Here is a 17,928-nt window from a genome sequence, read left to right on the forward strand (position 1 = left end):
TTTCCCTTTTAAGATAATTTTCTTGTCCCAGTAAACTGCTATGATAAAAATGCATTTTGTTGTAGTTGATGATGTACACACTCACATACATACATGCTTTATTCGTCCCAAAACGGCTTTTAGGAATAAAGATAGAACTATTAAAAAAATTTAATTAATTAACAAATTCAATGTGCAACTCAATTTTAAAATTGAGTTGTACATAGATTAATAAGTAACTAGAACTAAGTAAAATTTTCTCTGCCATATATTTTCCAACAGGACAAGCTTTATGTTTCATTGGACATCCCTAAGACTGGAGACTATCGTCTACTGGTTAAATACATCTATGAAGACCTTGAGGCTGTTCATACGCAAGTCACGGTACAATTCAAAAACACTTCCGAGGCCGGAGAGTTATTCAACTTTTCAGCTACGCTACAAGAAGGTAACAGCCCGGCTACCGTAAACGGTCAATACTTGCGACTGAAGAAAGGATTGTGGATGCTCAACATTACAACTCTACAGCAAAGTGATCAACTAAAACTGGTAAACAGGCGTTTCTAGGTGATTTTTACAATTCTCCTAAAATTAGACTTGATAACACTACCACAGTAAGTCTTATAGGGAGTGCCATGTAAGCGCTCTTCGTGAAAAAACTTTAAGGTCAGACATACAGTTGGACCCTGCTATCTCTTGTCTCTAACAAAAAGTCATTTCGCTTGGATTTGGTCGTAGTCATTCAATATCTAAATATCCGCTCTCGCTTGAACTCGGTAGAGAATGAACTAAACCAAATTTCACCCCCCCCCCCCCCCCTATCACGAACTGTGATGACTAAAAAATGTACCGACGTTGATTTCAGACAAAAACAATAATTAAATGAATTGAAGTAATACTTAGTACCCGAGTGCTGCACTGGAGACTACGTGAACTGTGTTTGTTCCAACTGTATATGAACGCTTCAATGTTGCATTAATAATCCACAGTTTTTGGCTATTCGAATGTAATCACCTTCACGTGCCAAGACAAAAAATTAGCCATTGTTTTATTGTACTGATTAATATTTCAGGGAAAATATGCCAATCCCTTTAATTTGAAGCCCCACTACCCCGAATGTTTTTTTTTTTCTCTTAGCGAGTGCAGGGTCCCACAAGTACCTACTGCCTGCTATCCTGATTGACTGACTGACCGACCGACCGACCGACCGACCGGCTGACTGTTGTCACACTCCTTCACACCCCGCTCCAGGGCCATACTCTGGGTGTTTAGTTGTTAAAAAGTACAGCCTTACAAAACATTATTTTCAATTGTACTTTCCATAGTGAAATGGTCGTTTTCATTGTTTTATTTTCAAGGACGGTGTGATCGCAATACCAAGGAAATTTATAGAAGCGGCAATACTGGACCCCGAACTGAGCACGCAATTCGTGTTCCACTGCAGCGTCGTTGCAAATGATATGAGGTAAGACAATCTTATTTTTTATTATAGTAATTATAGTAAACACTTTGTTACACACCATTTAAACGGATTTTCTACATCTCAGCAAATTTTGTCACTCACTGGGGGTTTCCTTAACTTTTTGCGTTTTATTCGATATCTTCATTTCATTTAAGCAGTTCTTAACAATACATCATAGTCTCGTGGTTCTCAGCTAACTAATCACAGAGTTCCAAGACTTGTCTCCGACGGGACACTCTACTGGAACTCGAGTTTAAAAAAAAAAGAAACGATATTTCCTAGAGTATAAACTTGATTTACTTTTGTCATTACTTTTTTTCTCACTGGCTGATGAGTTTAGGATTCAAGTAACATCGCCATGGTAACTGAGCCACCCACCCATACCCCCCCCCCCCCCCCGCCCAAAAGAAAAACAATGCCAGCTTAGACAGGGATTCAGCACAAAGACTTATGAACCAACTCATATGTCTGTCAAATTTTGTAATCAGAAGTTACCTTTTCCATAAACGTTACTGCTTAGTCAACCCTGCTAAAAACGTTCATCGATCATGTTTATTTCTTTCTTTCAGTTCTGATTCCAGATGCTTGTCCTGGTTATTCAGTATTACTATGGACTTTCTAGACGGAGCATTGCGTAAGTTAACCTTAACGCTTTCTGAGAAAAAAAACAACAAAACAAAACATAAATAACGATCTGATTTTTCATCGACTCAAGAAGGCAATTTCTACCATTATCATCTGCATAGCCATCGTTCTTAAGTGTCTAGTATCCTCAGTTAATTTACTGGATTTAAGTGTGTGATAAAGGTTAATTTCGTTTTACCAGGGTTTCTGAAAAAATACTTGCATGAGAGAGTGTAACAAGCTCGACAAGTTACCAAATTATAGAACCGGAACCGATGATTACATTTTGACCTCTATCGTGTTTGATAAATTTCTGCCGAATATTTAGTTGTTTTTAAGAAAACTGTTGATCTACTAAGGCGGGCAAGTGAAGCACGCTGCTATTTATCATCTTGAAGTTGATAAAGGTAAATTAGCCGCTGCAGAGAGTTAGTGAAGCTGAGTGTTGGCCCGTCACTTGTACTTAGGCCCTCTCTTAGGGAAACTACATTCGGGCTACCTGGATCTCGCAGCAGTTGTTGTTGTAACAAAACCCTCGTGGTCGACTGAGGAATAAAGACTGTGTTCATTGAGTTCTCGGTATTGCCTGAGTGCGTTAACCTTTCGTCAGAGCAAAGCCCTGGGGGAGGATGGGTTAAATGTGTTTAACTGCAAGCATACAACCCGCAGTCCTCACTTTGCCCTGACGAAAGGCCAACACTACAACGTCAGCTTCACTAACTCACTACAGCTCCTCGGCTGGCCGCGAGGAATCTTAAGCTTCATAAAGAAAAGACATCTATCTTTTTTTTATCTAGAGAACACTTTTGTTTAACTTATAATACCAGTCATTATAAAGTGCCATTTTTCACATCCTAGCTTGTGCGTGTGATGCCCAGGGATCTAACAGTGCGATATGTGAGGAGTATGGGGGCCAGTGTTCATGTAAGCCTGGTGTTGAAGGACGTGATTGCGGTAGATGCAAACCAGGCTTCTACAATCTCACGGTCAGCGGATGTACACGTGAGTATCTTAAGTAAATTGACTGCAGGTCAACGTTTGCTCAATTACAGAAGTTGGTTGATTAAAATGCGGTAAGTTGACGTTGATGAATTGACGAAGTCAGAACGAGATATGACGATGTTAGGAGAAATCTTGACGTGGTGAGTGTCTTCAGTTACTGGAGGCAGAGAATTTCTTCTTGTGCCAATCGAATAGACTGGATAATAAATTAACTGCATGGGCAGGATGTCTCTAAATGAAGTTGTGTGGCGTCAGAATTGATGTTTAATTGTAGCGGTGTTTGTAAAACAGGCATTATTCTCACCGGCTTTTAAATAGGATAAGGCACTTGCGGCTAACTTCTGGCTTCTTCTTTCATCATTTCTTTTATTGTCATTTCTGCGGTGAACATGTTACCTTCAAATCAAAGGAAAATAAACATATCACTGTTAACAATGAGGAAAATTTGACAGATTTCCAACCACCAAGTTAAGAATTTTAGGGTGAATTTTAGCGAATAAATTGCCATTTCGATGATAATTACTTCAGTTCTTCTTGTTTTCAGCTTGTGGTTGTAATGGACCAAACCAAGTATGTGACGTGACAACTGGTGAGTGTGAATGTCCTGACAACACCGTGGGACGAACATGTCTGCCGTGTCAATGTAATAACAACACGGACAAGTGTCTTAGAACTGAGGAGTGTCTTGAATGTCAGTTTAACACGACTGGCTTCTACTGTCAGCATTGTGATAAAGGAACATTCGGAGATGCAGTTCATCAACAGTGTCAAGGTAAAGGTACTTCCGACCCTCTTTCTCCCTAAAATCGAGCAATAACATTCCGGGTAGAGCCACGCCCGTCCAAGTTGACGAGCGCTTTGAAGATTATTGTCTAATGACGTCACTTCGAAAGGAGCATACAAATATTTGTGCGTAACAAACATTCAAAAACTGCAAAAACCCTGTGGGCGATTTAGACACGTTAAGGGATATTTCGACAAGGGAAAGTGAGTTTGTAGGTAACGAGATATCAGGGGTTCGTTTTTTGGCGCCAGAAGGGAAAACAAAGAACCTGTGATCTCAAGTTACGGTTTGTACATGTAACCTATGTGCTACACTTCAGGTTCAACCCTGTCAATGTTTTAACGTTGTGTTGTTCGGTACTGCCATTGCACTTCTGTCCGCTTAACAGTTCTTAACTATTTGTCGGGGCAATTAATTAAGAGTAACAATTCCCCTAGTCGCTCCATGTATGCCGATGGAAACAGTAATAATCAAGTTCATTAATTCTGCAGGATCATCATAAGACGTTCAAATGTGATTCGAACAGACAACATTAACGTTTTGAACCCCCTCTATAAGATTTCTCAAGTGAGATATTTGACTGTTCAAACAGGTGTATTTCGAATTGTATTAACTGCTTTTAATACCGTTTTCTTTCCTTTAAGAGAAATGGCACGAGGAAAATGCCAGTTTCACTCGCTGACTTAAGCTTTAACCATGCACCTGATTTTTGTGTCAAAGTACCTATAATTTAATTCTCAACTATCCTTTACTTGGTGTTACCAATGTCCCCCCAGCTTGTGCGTGCAGTGAAATTGGCTCGTTGGATCACGCATGTGACAGAGTTAGCGGCCAATGTAACTGTAAAACAAAAGTCACTGGAAGGAACTGCACTTTGTGCGAGGTAATCATTTTCTCTCGTGTTTCTTGTTGATACAATTGTGTAGCAACACTGGTTTGTTTCTAACACTACAATTGAATATTTTTTAATATCTTGATAGGCCAACACTTTTAACTTTGGTCCCGCGGGATGCGAGGACTGTGGATGCAACACGTTTGGCTCGGCAAATCTGCAATGTTCTGTCAGCGGACAATGCCCATGCAAGCCTAATGCAACGGGATTAAAATGCGCACAGTGTACTTCCGGATTCTACGGACTTCCGGTCGAGCCCTGCAGAGGTGAAGAGTGAACAAACTGAGGAGTGGTTCTGTGAACGAGAAGTGAAGAATAACATTAAATTTATGTTTTCAACTTTCGATTTAAGAATGATCGCTCACAAATGTGACTTTTGATTCACTCCACGCGTTTTTCGAGTTCGTTTTAAAAAGAGTCCACATACTTGCATCAATAAAGGAATTTTCTATCTTATAATCTCACCTCGAACTGCCGTATATCATAGGCAGTTTGGTAAAACTAGCATCAATTATCATCAAATGATTAAGTTCAAATTTATTGACTTTAAAGCTAAAAGAAACAGTAAGTCACCGCGTGTTTGGAACCTCTATTGTCATTCGCCTTTTGTAAAGCCATCATGGTTTTTCCCCAACTGAAAATGGACTATAGAAGGAAATAAACGAATGCTCCTTAAAATCAGGGACCAATAGTTCATACTTTGAAATTTACTACAGACCTGGTTAAACAGGTAGCCGTACATTCAGTGAGAATACGTACCATAAATATTTATTTCATATTATATAAACTAAATGTTCATTCAGTCATTCATTCATACATGTTCAGACTGCCTTACTTGATAATGGCATGACAGCTATTACTCCAATAAACCAACTTTCTCTATTTTATTTCACCTTTTAGACTGTGAGTGCAACGCAACAGGCACAATTCCCGACAGTGTATGTACAAATGATACAATTGGACAGTGTCAGTGCAAGCCAGGAGTCACTGGAAGGTCATGTGACCAATGTATGAAATTCTTTACCGACCTATCGGATGCGGGATGTGAAGGTGATTTTTAGTCATACATATAGAACAGCTTGCCAATAAAATCTTTCAAGCTTTATTTTCGCAGCTGCTTAAGTTGTGTTCATAACTGCGTTCTTTGCAAAATCTTTATTCCTAGCTGCATGCAAAACAAAACAAAGTAACACTTGCCAATTTGAGAGGTATACAATAAACAGTGGTAGTGAAGACAAGATAAGATAATCACTACATAAGGTTTAAAACAGCGCAACATTCGATCCACAAAAATTGGTAGTGGTTCACGTCACTCTTGTAAGAATGAAAATTTCTGCTGACGCTTAGGATAAGCAGTATCTTTCATAATGAAATCAATTGTCCGCCTGACAAACTAAGCATAAATACGGGGTTAGAACGGTACAAGAGTCTCAGAGGTAGCCTGTGTAATGGGAGTAAATGGGGAAAAAGGCACGGCTAGGGCTAGTCTCGTCTCCCCGCACCCCTTTTTCCCTCCACAATACTCCAGCTACGCAGATTTCACAAGAGCTGACCGCAATCAAGGAAACCCTTGACGTGCAGAACCCATCATTAATTGGTCGATTTTGAAATATCATGTTAAGGAACACATTTGTTCAGATGTTTGGATACACTTCTACTGGAAAGTGTTGGAAAAGAACTTGATAAAACTAGATTTACCTATCGTTTATTCTTTTCTACACAGCATGTTCCATGTGTGTACAGAATCTGAGGGGGATGATTGTCAACAATTCATATAATGTAAATGAGACAGATGTAAAGGTTCACTCGCTGAAAGAGTTGACAGACTTCAATGAACCAATGGTAGCAGTGTCGAGTTCGTTAAGGCAAGCCAAGGTTTGTAAATTTCTACGTCAGTTACCAACCTTCCCTCATTTCAAATGTCTGTTTTTAGTGGCACTGTTGTTCTGCTATTTCAGGCTGAAAGAGAACAGTTCTATTCAAGGATTTCTGCAGGAAATCAGCTCTACCAAGGCCTCATAACCTCACATGTGCCTGAAACCAACAACAGCCTAAAAGAACTCTCCGTCAGGGTAAGAAATGAGACGTGTAAGTCTTCCAATTTATAACAATTAACAAATGAAAAATAAGATTTAGCTGGGCAAACAAAACATTTAAGCCATCTTCTACATTCTAGTAGATGCAGACAAGTAATTTGGTGGTTCTAGACACCCTAGAAACACGTCCTTATAGACAAGAATTTTCGAGTACCAGAAATTGTTCCGCGGGGAGAGACCAAAATCGCTACCCCTGATTCGAGTTGGCCCTGTCCTTCACCGTAAATACCTTTTCAATGGTTTTGTGTGCTGATTTCTTTTCTGTTTGTATTTTTATATTTTTAGGCAAGGGACCTCAGCAATTTTGCAAACGAAGCTGCCACTAACACCACGAAGATTCTACAGGATATCACATACGAAAAGGAGGCGACATTATCTGCCAGGCAATATGTTACTTGTAAGTCCTTCGAACAATTTAAAAGCCTCTTTCATCTTCTTATGGAACAATAAGTATGTTGATTACCGCATTGAATTTCACTCTTTTCATTGACCGTTTTCATCGAACAACTTCTTCATAAGAAACTCGTTGTTCTAAAGACTGGTGTGGACTGTTTATGTTTGCTTCAGTTAAAAGCTCAACAAGGGCACAAATGCGAAATCGTAATCAAGTTCTAGCTAATTCTGGCAATAATTTAGATTATCCCAATGGAAAAGATAACAGACCTTGCGTTACTTAGTGATTTAGGAACTGTGTCCTTAAGAAGCTCATAGCAAAGTCTGCTGAGGAGCTGCATTCACTGGACTCATCACACTTTTAATTCAATGCAAAATAAACAATGTATTCTTCATCAGCTGTGGATGTTATCATCGGAGATGTACGCCAGGCACTTGAGGAATACAGTACTACTGCATCGCAGGCCTTGACGCACTCAACCGAGGCCTGGCGCAATACAATGGAAAGAAACTTTACTCAATATTCCTGGAACATTACTGAACATACAAGAATGGCTGAAAACATGTCTGCTCATGTCGAGGAAACTTTAACGCGGGTATATAACTTAACTGTAAATATGTTCTGGTGCCACTTATAGAATCGAAACTGGAAAGCTTAGCTAAGCTAACCTTGACAGGCTTATCCAAAATGCCATTGTAAAAAGTATATAAAGTTCTTTCTTTGGTGAAGTTTTCCAAAATAGCGATATTGAGCTGTGTAGAGATTCACGTAATTAGCATGATGAGCTATTAAAAGGGAAGCTATTCTAACAACAAGCTTCCTTGAAATCCCCACAAAACTGTATTGTTGTTATTGTTTAATTCGATTCTTGCAGAAACTGGTAATGAGTGTATAAATAAATAAATGAATAAATAAACAATAAATAAATAAATGATAACTTGTTGATTTTATTTTGTGTCAAATGAGTCTGCTTATTGGATATTCATTTGTTATTTCACAGGTCGTTTCTCAGCTATTTCGTGCGAGAGAACTTGATGTCTCCATACAGCAAAAAGCAGCCAATTTTAATCAGATTCAGGAGAGCTGGAATCAGTCACATGCACTCTTCATGGATTCAGTTGAGCAAGTTTATAACTATTCCAGGGAAATACAAGCGATCTTGATGGACACAAAGGTAGGAACGTTTTAGAGTTTTTAGTTAACTTAAGTCTTTTTTTTTCTTTTTACTGCGCCATTCAATAACATGCGGACTCTAAAATTCAAAGCTCAACCGACAAATGCGCTTTTCGCTACCGTCAATCAAATGTTCGGCGCCTCCGGCAGCTCCTCCCAGCTTCCAACTACCGCCGAGCACTGTTTTGTCTGAACTATGTGCTCAACGATTTGATTACCGAGCGCTCGTTAAGCTTTGAATTTTAGATTCCGCATGTTATTGAAAGGCACAGTAAGTGAAAACAGTAAAAGTTCATCATGGCAAATATCGAAACTTGATAAACTGCAGTATATAAAAATATCTTAAATAAAAATTTAAACTCCCTAAAATTTATATACCTTTACCAAAAATAAATAAATGAATGAATAAGTAGTACCTGTCTTAACCGTTGCCGTTGACGTCACTGTCATTTCATCCTCTGCTTACTTTTCTTTGCAGAATCTACTTGAACAAGAATTGATAGCTTTGAATAATACCAGTGCTTCGTTATCAAACACAAATGCGACATTAAATGATACAAGAAATGTTTTGTTGACAGGGACCTCCATATTTGAGGTAATGATACCCCTTTTACCTTCACGTAATGTACAACTTTTTTCAGAAAATATTCTCCCGTAACTCCTAATTACCTGTGTTGTATCTAAATTGATTTGGGATTCAGTTTCAACCCCAAGAGTAATTGTTCTTGTGGCTCCAATCAGTGTACCTGTGTTCAGAGATTCCCAAATTTTCAACAAATCTAAATAAACGTAGCATAAAACCCAATGGTACAAAGAAGCTTTGGCAGAGCCAAAGTTGCAATCAAATTCTTGATCACAAGTTAACCTCAATTCCGCTTAACATCAGAACAAAGCACGGAAACAGTTGCTTGAATGCTTACGACAATTCACCTGGAATTTAAAGAGAATACCTCCTAACAGTTTGACAAAATCGGAAAACTAGTTGCTGAAACAGTGAACTTCGTACAATTGTTTTCATCCAAATATAACTGAAGCTAACACTAAGTCTCCAAGACCGAATGGAGAAGAAAATCTAATTGATTGTTTCAAAATATTCTCTCTACAACAGCAATACCGCAGCACATTATCGCCTGTCAATGGGGAACTGGAGGTATCCATGCTGCAATACGAACAAGAACAAACACAATTTGTTATACGCATAGAAAGGGGCCGTAATCTACCACCGAAAGATCTTTCCAGTCAAACCTCAGACCCGTACGTTTTGGTATCAACTATCCCTGACTGGAATAACGAGGGAACTCAAAAGTCCTCCACAGTCAACGGTAATGCTCATCTACAATTATGAGTGCAACAATCAAACTCTATTATGAGACGGTGGAAAGGCTGGGTTAATTCTATGACGCTTCTTTAAGTTTTTTTTCAATTCACGAGTTCTTTGCTTTCTTTCTTTCTTTCTTTCTTTCTGTCAACTTTATTGTCAATTTTATTGTCAATTTTCACTCGTGAATTTGTGCGGTCGGGAATCCTTATGCGATACAAGGCGAGATTGCTGTCATCATTTTGTTAGCGAACGGGACTTTGGGCGCGATGCCCAACGAGTTTGCCAAGCAGAAAGGTCTCTGATGAGTCCCTTGGCCGGGACGAAACGAGCTGCGTTAGACTAGCCACGAACAATGTATTATCACAAGTAACTGTCGACTTTATTGTCAATTTTCTTTGCTTTCGTTGCTGGAATGCCCTAGGGCTGGGCTTGTTGGAGAGTGCCTGTCGCTAGTTATCGCTTGCTCAACAATTAATCTCACCTCCACCTGTTTTACCTACCACGTGTTTTACTCTGTTGTGGCTCAATATGTGAATGCAAATTTCTTTGCGCTTTGACAAAAGAAGAATTTCGTCATTTCAAGTTTCTAAGATCATAGCCTCTTGCATGTCTGGACAAATTAGCTGAATAAGTGATGTTCATCTGACGTCATCAAAACTCAAAAATCTAAACACTTAATCTTTTAGACTCTTTGACATTTAAAAAATGTGAAGGTGTGAAAATATTTGAAAGTTGTTCCCTGTCTTCGTTTCAAGAATAAACCGCTTTGAAATTTGTGTTTTCCCGGACGAACGGGTTTCCCAACGAATCGAACAGCTTCACGTCATTTTACATTGTAAATTTTCTGATGGTAATAGTTTACATATTCATGTAACGATAACATCTTGAAAGATTTCAAGTGAAGTCCAAGCATATTGATAATAGAATTATTTAAAATCTACGTCAACTCTTGTACAATTTTAAAGCGGCCACACTGAGAAGATCACCTCCATATCCTTCGTGGTGGCTGCCTACTAAATCTAGTAATCGCCTCAAAATTCGGGTTGGGGCGATATTTGTCCTTTAAATCAACGCACTTTCGGACCCATTGTTCTAGTCAGTTAGCCTCTATTGGAGAAGTTCCTGACTCGTCAGAAACAAGGGATCTAAAGTGAAGTCTTTCTCGACAAAGCTTAACGCATCAGCGAAAATTTCTTATCTTAGTTTACTCCTGTTATCACTTCCAGGTGACCTCAACCCAGATTTCCCGTTTGGCGATGTATTTCGCTTCAAAATTACCATGGAGCAGTTAAATTTCACTCAAGTGAGGCTGGCCGTGTATGATGACGACCCTGATGACGAAGATGATTTCATGGGCGTTGCATTTATTGATTTATCTAAAGTGGGAAACTTCTTCGATAACATTATCACTGAATGGTATTCACTTATACCACAGGTAAATAACTTGCGGTAGATAAACACCACTGAGAAAATCGATACATCGTGCTTAAAAAAACTTAGCTGAACACGACTTGATCAGCTATTTACATTTTCTTGCTTTACAAAACAATAGTAATTTTTATGGCTTCGACGAAGCAATAGTTAACATTATAGAAGACGACAGAAGCCAGTACAATGCCTTTGCTACTGCCTGTAAGACTTTCAACTTCTCGGTTTTCACTTCTGTACAAATGAATCTAAATCTCAATCTATATATATGACATAATGTTACATTATTGTTCGCATGAGATCCATATTTGTATGATGAAAAACGCAGGATTTCTATAGCGTAGTAAGAAATTCATTCCACCTGCATTTGACCTAGGACCTTGTGCATAGTTTGAATATCTGCGAATGGAATTTTTCAGTAATAGTGAGAGATATGACATAAACAATTATTATTTTGTTATGTGTTAGGACCCCTCCGATATAGCCAGCGGCAATTTTGTTCCATCCAGTGGACTTGGACTTACAGATGTATCGAACCTACTGGAAACAGAAGTCGACAAAATCAAGCAAAAGCTTGCAATGGCTGACGTTAAATTACAACAGGCTCAGAATCAAGCCTCTTATTTGGAGTCACTCGCTCACCAAATGGAACAGTGAGTAAAACACAAGTATTTGATTCTTTTTTTTTTTTTGGAGGAGAGGATTAAAAACAACTGGATGTCGATTCAGCCTGCTCAATACAATCATTCGATTTCGCCAGGCAAAGAATGTCTAGTTTTTGTTTATTAACCACATATTCAGACTGGATGTGTCCCAACAAAACCAGCTGAGGCTAACGTTCAGTTTCACAAGAACTGTTAGTACATTGACAAGTTTTTCGATTCTTTTGGTGTAATCTTTGATTCATCTACTGATGTGTTCCTCTTGTTGTTTATTTGAAGAACGTTTAATAGCAGTCGTTCCCACGGTACACCAGCTCTGTCAGCCATCGAGAGATATTCTGAGATAAGTGAGCTTGTGAACAGATCTCTGGATCTTGTGGAACAGGCAAACAACACGATTAACATGATCTACCAACAAGTGAGTGTCAATGTAGTTTAAGATTGATGTTAAAATTCGCTTTACTGTTTCCTCACAATTTTCTATTGGTCAACTTTTAGAATTAAGTTGTGAGTCAAGGCCTCTTTCTGCATGTTTCGGCTAGTGCCTTCATGTAATTGTGATGAAGCCATTCAGTTGGTGCTCATAGATACATCGCTAAAAGTGTTAATGAAAATGTTACGATTTTGTGTTTCCTTGTTTATCCCGGTCCATGTTGACATCATTTTCGTGTAAAATGCTGTTGTTGAGCTCTTAAAAAGTGTTCTGTCTCCAGAACTAATTTACCACCTCATCCTCCACAGCTCAGCGTATTTTCTTTAGATGACTTACAAATCAGTGCAGAAATCACGTGGCAAGAATTCTACGACCTTTACAACGGCACACTAGAAAGAAACATTACTGCACAGAGTGAGTATTACAACACGGTTCTCCATAAAAAGGCACTTCAAAACAAACGTTTTGGAAAAGAAAACCAGAAGCTCATTGCACACATACCGTACCCATATTCGCAATTTTCCAATCAGAAGTCGTGTCTATTGTCCTGATATCTTGCGATATCAAGTGACTGACCTGATATGGCTACGATATCACGGTCACTTGGCCAAAGTTGGGCACGGTAAATATCTAATCGTACCTTTTTGGGACGTTTCGGCGGCATATCAAGCTCGTTTGGACTCGCCATCATGGGTATTTTGGCTCGACTACGTCTCGCTAAAATACGAACCATGGCTCAACTAAACTCACCTGATATGCCGCCGAAGCTTACCAAAAAGGTACGATTAGGTATAAACATCATACTTATTGACTTCTGTCACGCGCGGCAATTAACTGAACATTCAGAATAGAATCTGAACAGAAACATACTGAACAGGATCTTATTCCCCTTCTTAGATTTGGAAAGGACGATTCACGAGGCAAACTTAACGTTCATAAATTCTGTAAATATATGGAATCAAATCTATGAACAGTTTCCCGCCATCCAGGATGCAGCCGTTAAGTTCCAGAACGTTACAGAACAAGGTGAGTCTCATAAGGACTGTTTCATAGGCTCAGTTAGGATGCTTGGTTTAGGTAAGCTTTTGAAATAATAGCAGGGAATTGGTCTTATGAGTAAGAGCAAGAAAGTGAGATTCGAGACCTGCAGAAATTTAGCACAAAAAGGTCTCAAGATGCGTGATACTTTGACGAAAAAGTAATTCATGGATGCAAAAGATTGATCCGTCTTTAAATTGTCAAATATTTCATGTAAACTAGATGTTAAGTTTGGAGCTTAGCCCGCCACATGGTGTATACTTGGTGTGGTTCGCTCATTTCGACATACTGAAGAAGAAGAGCTAAGCTCTTTAATGAGCCTTTTCAGGCTAACATGAAACTTTGTCGGCGGCAGTATAAATAGAGCCAGCCCGATAAATGAAAAGAAAAGGCCTTAACTTCATTTTTCTGGTATTTATCACGTCAGCTCCGGCCGTGACACCGCCATTGATGGAGGCACAAATTAAAGCGACAAATACAAGTATACTATTATCTGGACTGGAGGCAAGGCTCACTGAGATGGAGCTCGTCCTGGAAACACTGTTAAATAAAACCGCTCTCATCAAAGAATCATCTAATGATGGAATAACCATGATAAATGAAGCCTTTACTAATGGTAGGTAGTTACTTCTTGATAGAGTTTTCGATAGAGTGTCGTAAACCAAAGCAATCACTCTAACCAGTCACAAAGGACACAGACAGCCTAGTGGACCAATCAAAAGTCGAAGCAAATACATGTAGCTGAGAGGAAGCGCGGGAAAATGTGAGCGAGTAAGTCATGATTGGTTCTTCTGATTGGATGTCAGTGGCGCGAGGTTTTTATTTCAGTATTTAATTTTTTGGCAAATCGCTAAGCGTTGTCATGTACTGAAAACCAAAGCAAATGTGAATTTACATTTACACGTAAGTGAAAACCGCTCTATTAACGACAAGTTTTAACACAGTCTTGTGAGATTTCCTAAGTAAATATATTTTCTCCGTCGAAGAACTAATGTTTTTAAAGACGTCAGATGTTTAAACTTAAAACAAGCTTAATTTAATTTACTTTGTTTATTCCATTGTCTTGAGTTAATTGTGGCTTCCGTGTATTCAAGTGCTTTTAAGGTTTTTTGATTTTTTATAGAATCATCTATTTGCCGTCCAGCTCTGTTGCCAATGCTTAATATATTTTGTGAAGTTGGGTTCATTCCCGTGAAAACTCTGTTGTTATTGAGGCAACATTGTAGTAGACCGTCTTATAAATTGCAGTCTGGGCCACTTTTTGTGAAAAAGACGCTCTTTCATACTATATTTCCCGTTTTCAAGGAGCTTTTTTCACTCTCTCCCGCCCCTTTAATTTCTCCGTCGTGGCCGTGGCCCTTAATTCATTTCACAATATAAGAAAAAACTGTAATTACCATTCGATGCATTTTTTTCTTCCTTCCTATCGGCTGAGAGTCAACTACATGACCTGCAAATAACTGCCTAAAACTAATGCTCTGCTCATGCGTAGTACTGTCTAAACGTGTTTTGCTGCAAATAATATTCTGCTCATGCGTAATTGTAACCATGATCTCTGGTGAAAATTGGCAGATTGTTCCCCTGAGCTGTCCGAGAGTGATTTAAATAAAACAAATTTGATGATCGAATGCAAAAACAATTAGTGAACTCGGTTATCGCAAAATATAGTTGTTATTTTTATATAGTTATTCGGCTAGTTTAGATCTGTTATTTGTCTCGCAGATCAATTATTTGCCTCAGCCTTTGGCTTCGGCAAATAACTGATCTGAACTCCACTAACAAATCACGATGTTTTGCTCAACTTCCTCCAATAATTGTTAAATATTGACTATATGTCATGCCCACTATCATGATGTCAAATTTCATTTCCTTTCCAGTGCAAAATATCTCAGCAAGGCTGACACCAAACCCAACTGAGCCACCAGTGAATGCTACAGTGCGCGAAGCTAAGACAGTCATGATGTCACTGGCATCCAATCGACAGCAGACAGAAACCCATATAGCCAATGTATCGAGTAAACTTGATCAGATCAAAAGCATGTCCATGTCACTGCCTTTCGCTCTGTACCTCAAGGACGATGCATTAGTGACGCTGGTTCCATCGACACGAACCATTGAAAATCCTTTCCAAAACGAGATTTCTTTTGATTTCAAGACTAATGCCAGCGAAGGCCTGCTGATGTATATGGGTGGAGAGCCTCAAGAGAGCAGGAGAACCAGACGGTCTAACCGGCTGGTGGGTGTCTAATATATAGATTTAGCCAAGCCTAAAAGCGGAGCTCCTGATTGCAATAACTGACGATAAAGGAAAAAGAGAATTATTTTTTCTTGGATCAGAAAGTCAAAAAATGACTAATTGTGAGCATGTAATTGTTCAGCGTGTGGTTTTGCTATTTTTTCCAGTTAAATTTTAACTATACCCAACAAGCCTAACCAAGATTGTAGAAATTACGTACGCAATATATCAAGCAATTTCCAAGAGACGATTGTACAAGGAATATGTCAGAAGAAAAGTCAACAACGTGTCACGGAATAATTTGCGCCGAAAGTTTGCCTTTGCGAGTACTCCTTCCTTCTCCCCTAGATCAGAGAAATAACGTGACTTGAGCCCGCGATCCAATCGTTAAACCAGTAACTGGTCAACTTTACAAAAACACACAACAAAAACACACAACCTCGAAGAGCTCTAGACCTGAGCCAGCGATATAGTCACGTGATACTGGTCAGCGGATAGCTTGTTGTGACAGCTGTCAATTAACAATAGCGTAGACGCCCAAAATCAAAGATGTAGCTATGGTAATGGTGCTACTCTCTTAGTTTTCAAGGTATTGGCGTACGGACGGACGGACGGACAGTCACGTGACAACCAAAATTTTTCAGATCGATGGGTTACCAAATTTTCTAAGGTATGGGGCTCCGCTCGCGCGCCTCCAGCGCGCAGGAGTTCCGCTATTAACTGTTAATGAGAAATTAAATTTAAAAAACGTCACAGCGACTGCACTGTCCCTCGTGGTCTACTTATAACTAATAATAAACACAGATCACAAAGCCAGAGGATAAAAGATCCTAAGAAAATTGCATTTTTTCTCGAAGAGAACCGTGACAAGATTCGGTAATTTAGTTCATTTTATTTTTCTTCATGCAGACAAACAGCCTTGCCCTGTACATATCTAGTAACACTCTTAATGTGGCTTATAACCTCGGGGATGGACCAATCACAGCTCAGAATCCACTGGTACTTAACAATGACACATGGCACAACGTTTATTTCACCAGGTGAGAGAGTCCACGAACGGTATAGCTATTTTCTATCTAGTCTGTTACCTAAATAGCTTAAAACCAAAGTCCGAATATTTTTATACCCCCAAAATAACCACCGGATAGTTAAAATCTGTTTTGTTTCCTCTAGGCAGCAATGAAACGCCTCTTTTCCTTTCCTCTTCCTCTCTATCCTACTGTTGTTGTGTCCTTCCCCCTAACTCTTCTGCGAATGAGCACAAACATTGTAAAATAAAGCGATTGGTCTTCGACTGAAACTAAATAACCCCTTATTGCCCTCCGGTTCTCAGTAATATTTGATCTGTTCTCTAATATTTATGAGCAAATATAGAAATGTCATCACAAAAAAAAATGTTGACTTCGTTGTCTCATAATCATAGTCTGTTTAGCTTTCAGAAACGATCAAAGGAGATATTTCGCTCTTTTTCTTGTTAAACAGATTTGGGGCCAATGGGTTTTTAACAGTCAGTGCAGACACAAACACCCACGAAACGGTCATGATAAATGGCTCATCAGTCAGCGATAACACGATGTTACAACTCACCAATCAAAGTGCTATTTACCTGGGAGGATTACCTGCAAACCAATCGGTAAATATTGACAAATAACTGAAATAAATTATATTATTTAGACAGAAAGCCACAGCAGCCCTAGTTGGGTTTCATGCGGGTCCTCTATCTTGGTCGAATTAGAATTTAGAGACGTTGGTTTTTCAGGAGCGAGGAAAACTGGAGTACCCGGAGAAAACATACATATACATACAGTCAGACAGACAGACAGACAGACAGACAGACAGACAGACAGACAGACAAGATTTTATTCAGGGGTTACCTTCGAAGCAAGGCAAGAACCAACAACAAACTCAACTCACATATGACACCGGGCCGGAATCGAACCCACGCCACATTGGTGGGAGGCGAGCACTCTCACCACTGCATCAACCCTGCTCCCCAATAAATAATAAATTTATTTGCATGGAAGCAGTCTTAATTTTTGCTATTCTCATATGGAGAGAACAAAACTAATACTTATTTTGGAGAACTTTAAATGAGATCTCAAAATAAAGAATCAAACTTGATCCACAAGGGTATTTGTTTTTCCTTGTTGTAACTTTTTCCAGGAATCTCAAGTGTTTGACCACTTCAGTGGAATCATCGATAATCTGGCTATCGACAACAAGCACTACAATCTTTGGGATCCTAAGGAAACTATTGGTAGTACTCTATATGCAGTTCCACGATACAAAGCCGGTTTCTACCCCGCCAATGGAAAGGCTGCTAGTTTCTATGGAAACGGCTTCATCCAGCATGCACTGGGACAGTTAAACATCAGCTCTGGATATACTCAGATGGAAGTGGATT

The 17,928-nt window shown here is 39.1% G+C and overlaps 1 protein-coding gene across 1 annotated transcript in view; it reads left to right on the forward strand.

The window, feature by feature from the left end:
* The window catches only part of LOC110063263 (uncharacterized), a 54,609-nt gene that overhangs the window by 19,003 nt on the left and 17,678 nt on the right, over positions 1-17,928 (forward strand). Inside the window, exons 14-38 of the mRNA XM_089296354.1 lie at positions 262-528; positions 1,338-1,444; positions 2,011-2,075; positions 2,924-3,067; positions 3,612-3,839; positions 4,628-4,734; positions 4,832-5,009; positions 5,644-5,793; positions 6,467-6,618; positions 6,702-6,815; positions 7,125-7,236; positions 7,632-7,828; positions 8,234-8,407; positions 8,885-9,001; positions 9,515-9,728; positions 10,954-11,162; positions 11,624-11,808; positions 12,097-12,235; positions 12,559-12,664; positions 13,148-13,276; positions 13,716-13,904; positions 15,166-15,524; positions 16,434-16,564; positions 17,007-17,157; positions 17,688-17,928. The exon at positions 17,688-17,928 is cut by the window's right edge and continues 145 nt beyond it. Of these exons, the coding sequence (XP_089152480.1) occupies positions 262-528; positions 1,338-1,444; positions 2,011-2,075; positions 2,924-3,067; positions 3,612-3,839; positions 4,628-4,734; positions 4,832-5,009; positions 5,644-5,793; positions 6,467-6,618; positions 6,702-6,815; positions 7,125-7,236; positions 7,632-7,828; positions 8,234-8,407; positions 8,885-9,001; positions 9,515-9,728; positions 10,954-11,162; positions 11,624-11,808; positions 12,097-12,235; positions 12,559-12,664; positions 13,148-13,276; positions 13,716-13,904; positions 15,166-15,524; positions 16,434-16,564; positions 17,007-17,157; positions 17,688-17,928 (4,165 nt within the window). The remainder of the gene's footprint in view (positions 1-261; positions 529-1,337; positions 1,445-2,010; positions 2,076-2,923; positions 3,068-3,611; positions 3,840-4,627; positions 4,735-4,831; positions 5,010-5,643; positions 5,794-6,466; positions 6,619-6,701; positions 6,816-7,124; positions 7,237-7,631; positions 7,829-8,233; positions 8,408-8,884; positions 9,002-9,514; positions 9,729-10,953; positions 11,163-11,623; positions 11,809-12,096; positions 12,236-12,558; positions 12,665-13,147; positions 13,277-13,715; positions 13,905-15,165; positions 15,525-16,433; positions 16,565-17,006; positions 17,158-17,687) is intronic.

The sequence above is a fragment of the Orbicella faveolata genome, unplaced genomic scaffold, assembly GCF_042242905.1.
Source record: "Orbicella faveolata isolate gen_17 unplaced genomic scaffold, um_ofav_v1 contig_26, whole genome shotgun sequence".
Lineage (NCBI taxonomy): Eukaryota > Metazoa > Cnidaria > Anthozoa > Scleractinia > Merulinidae > Orbicella > Orbicella faveolata.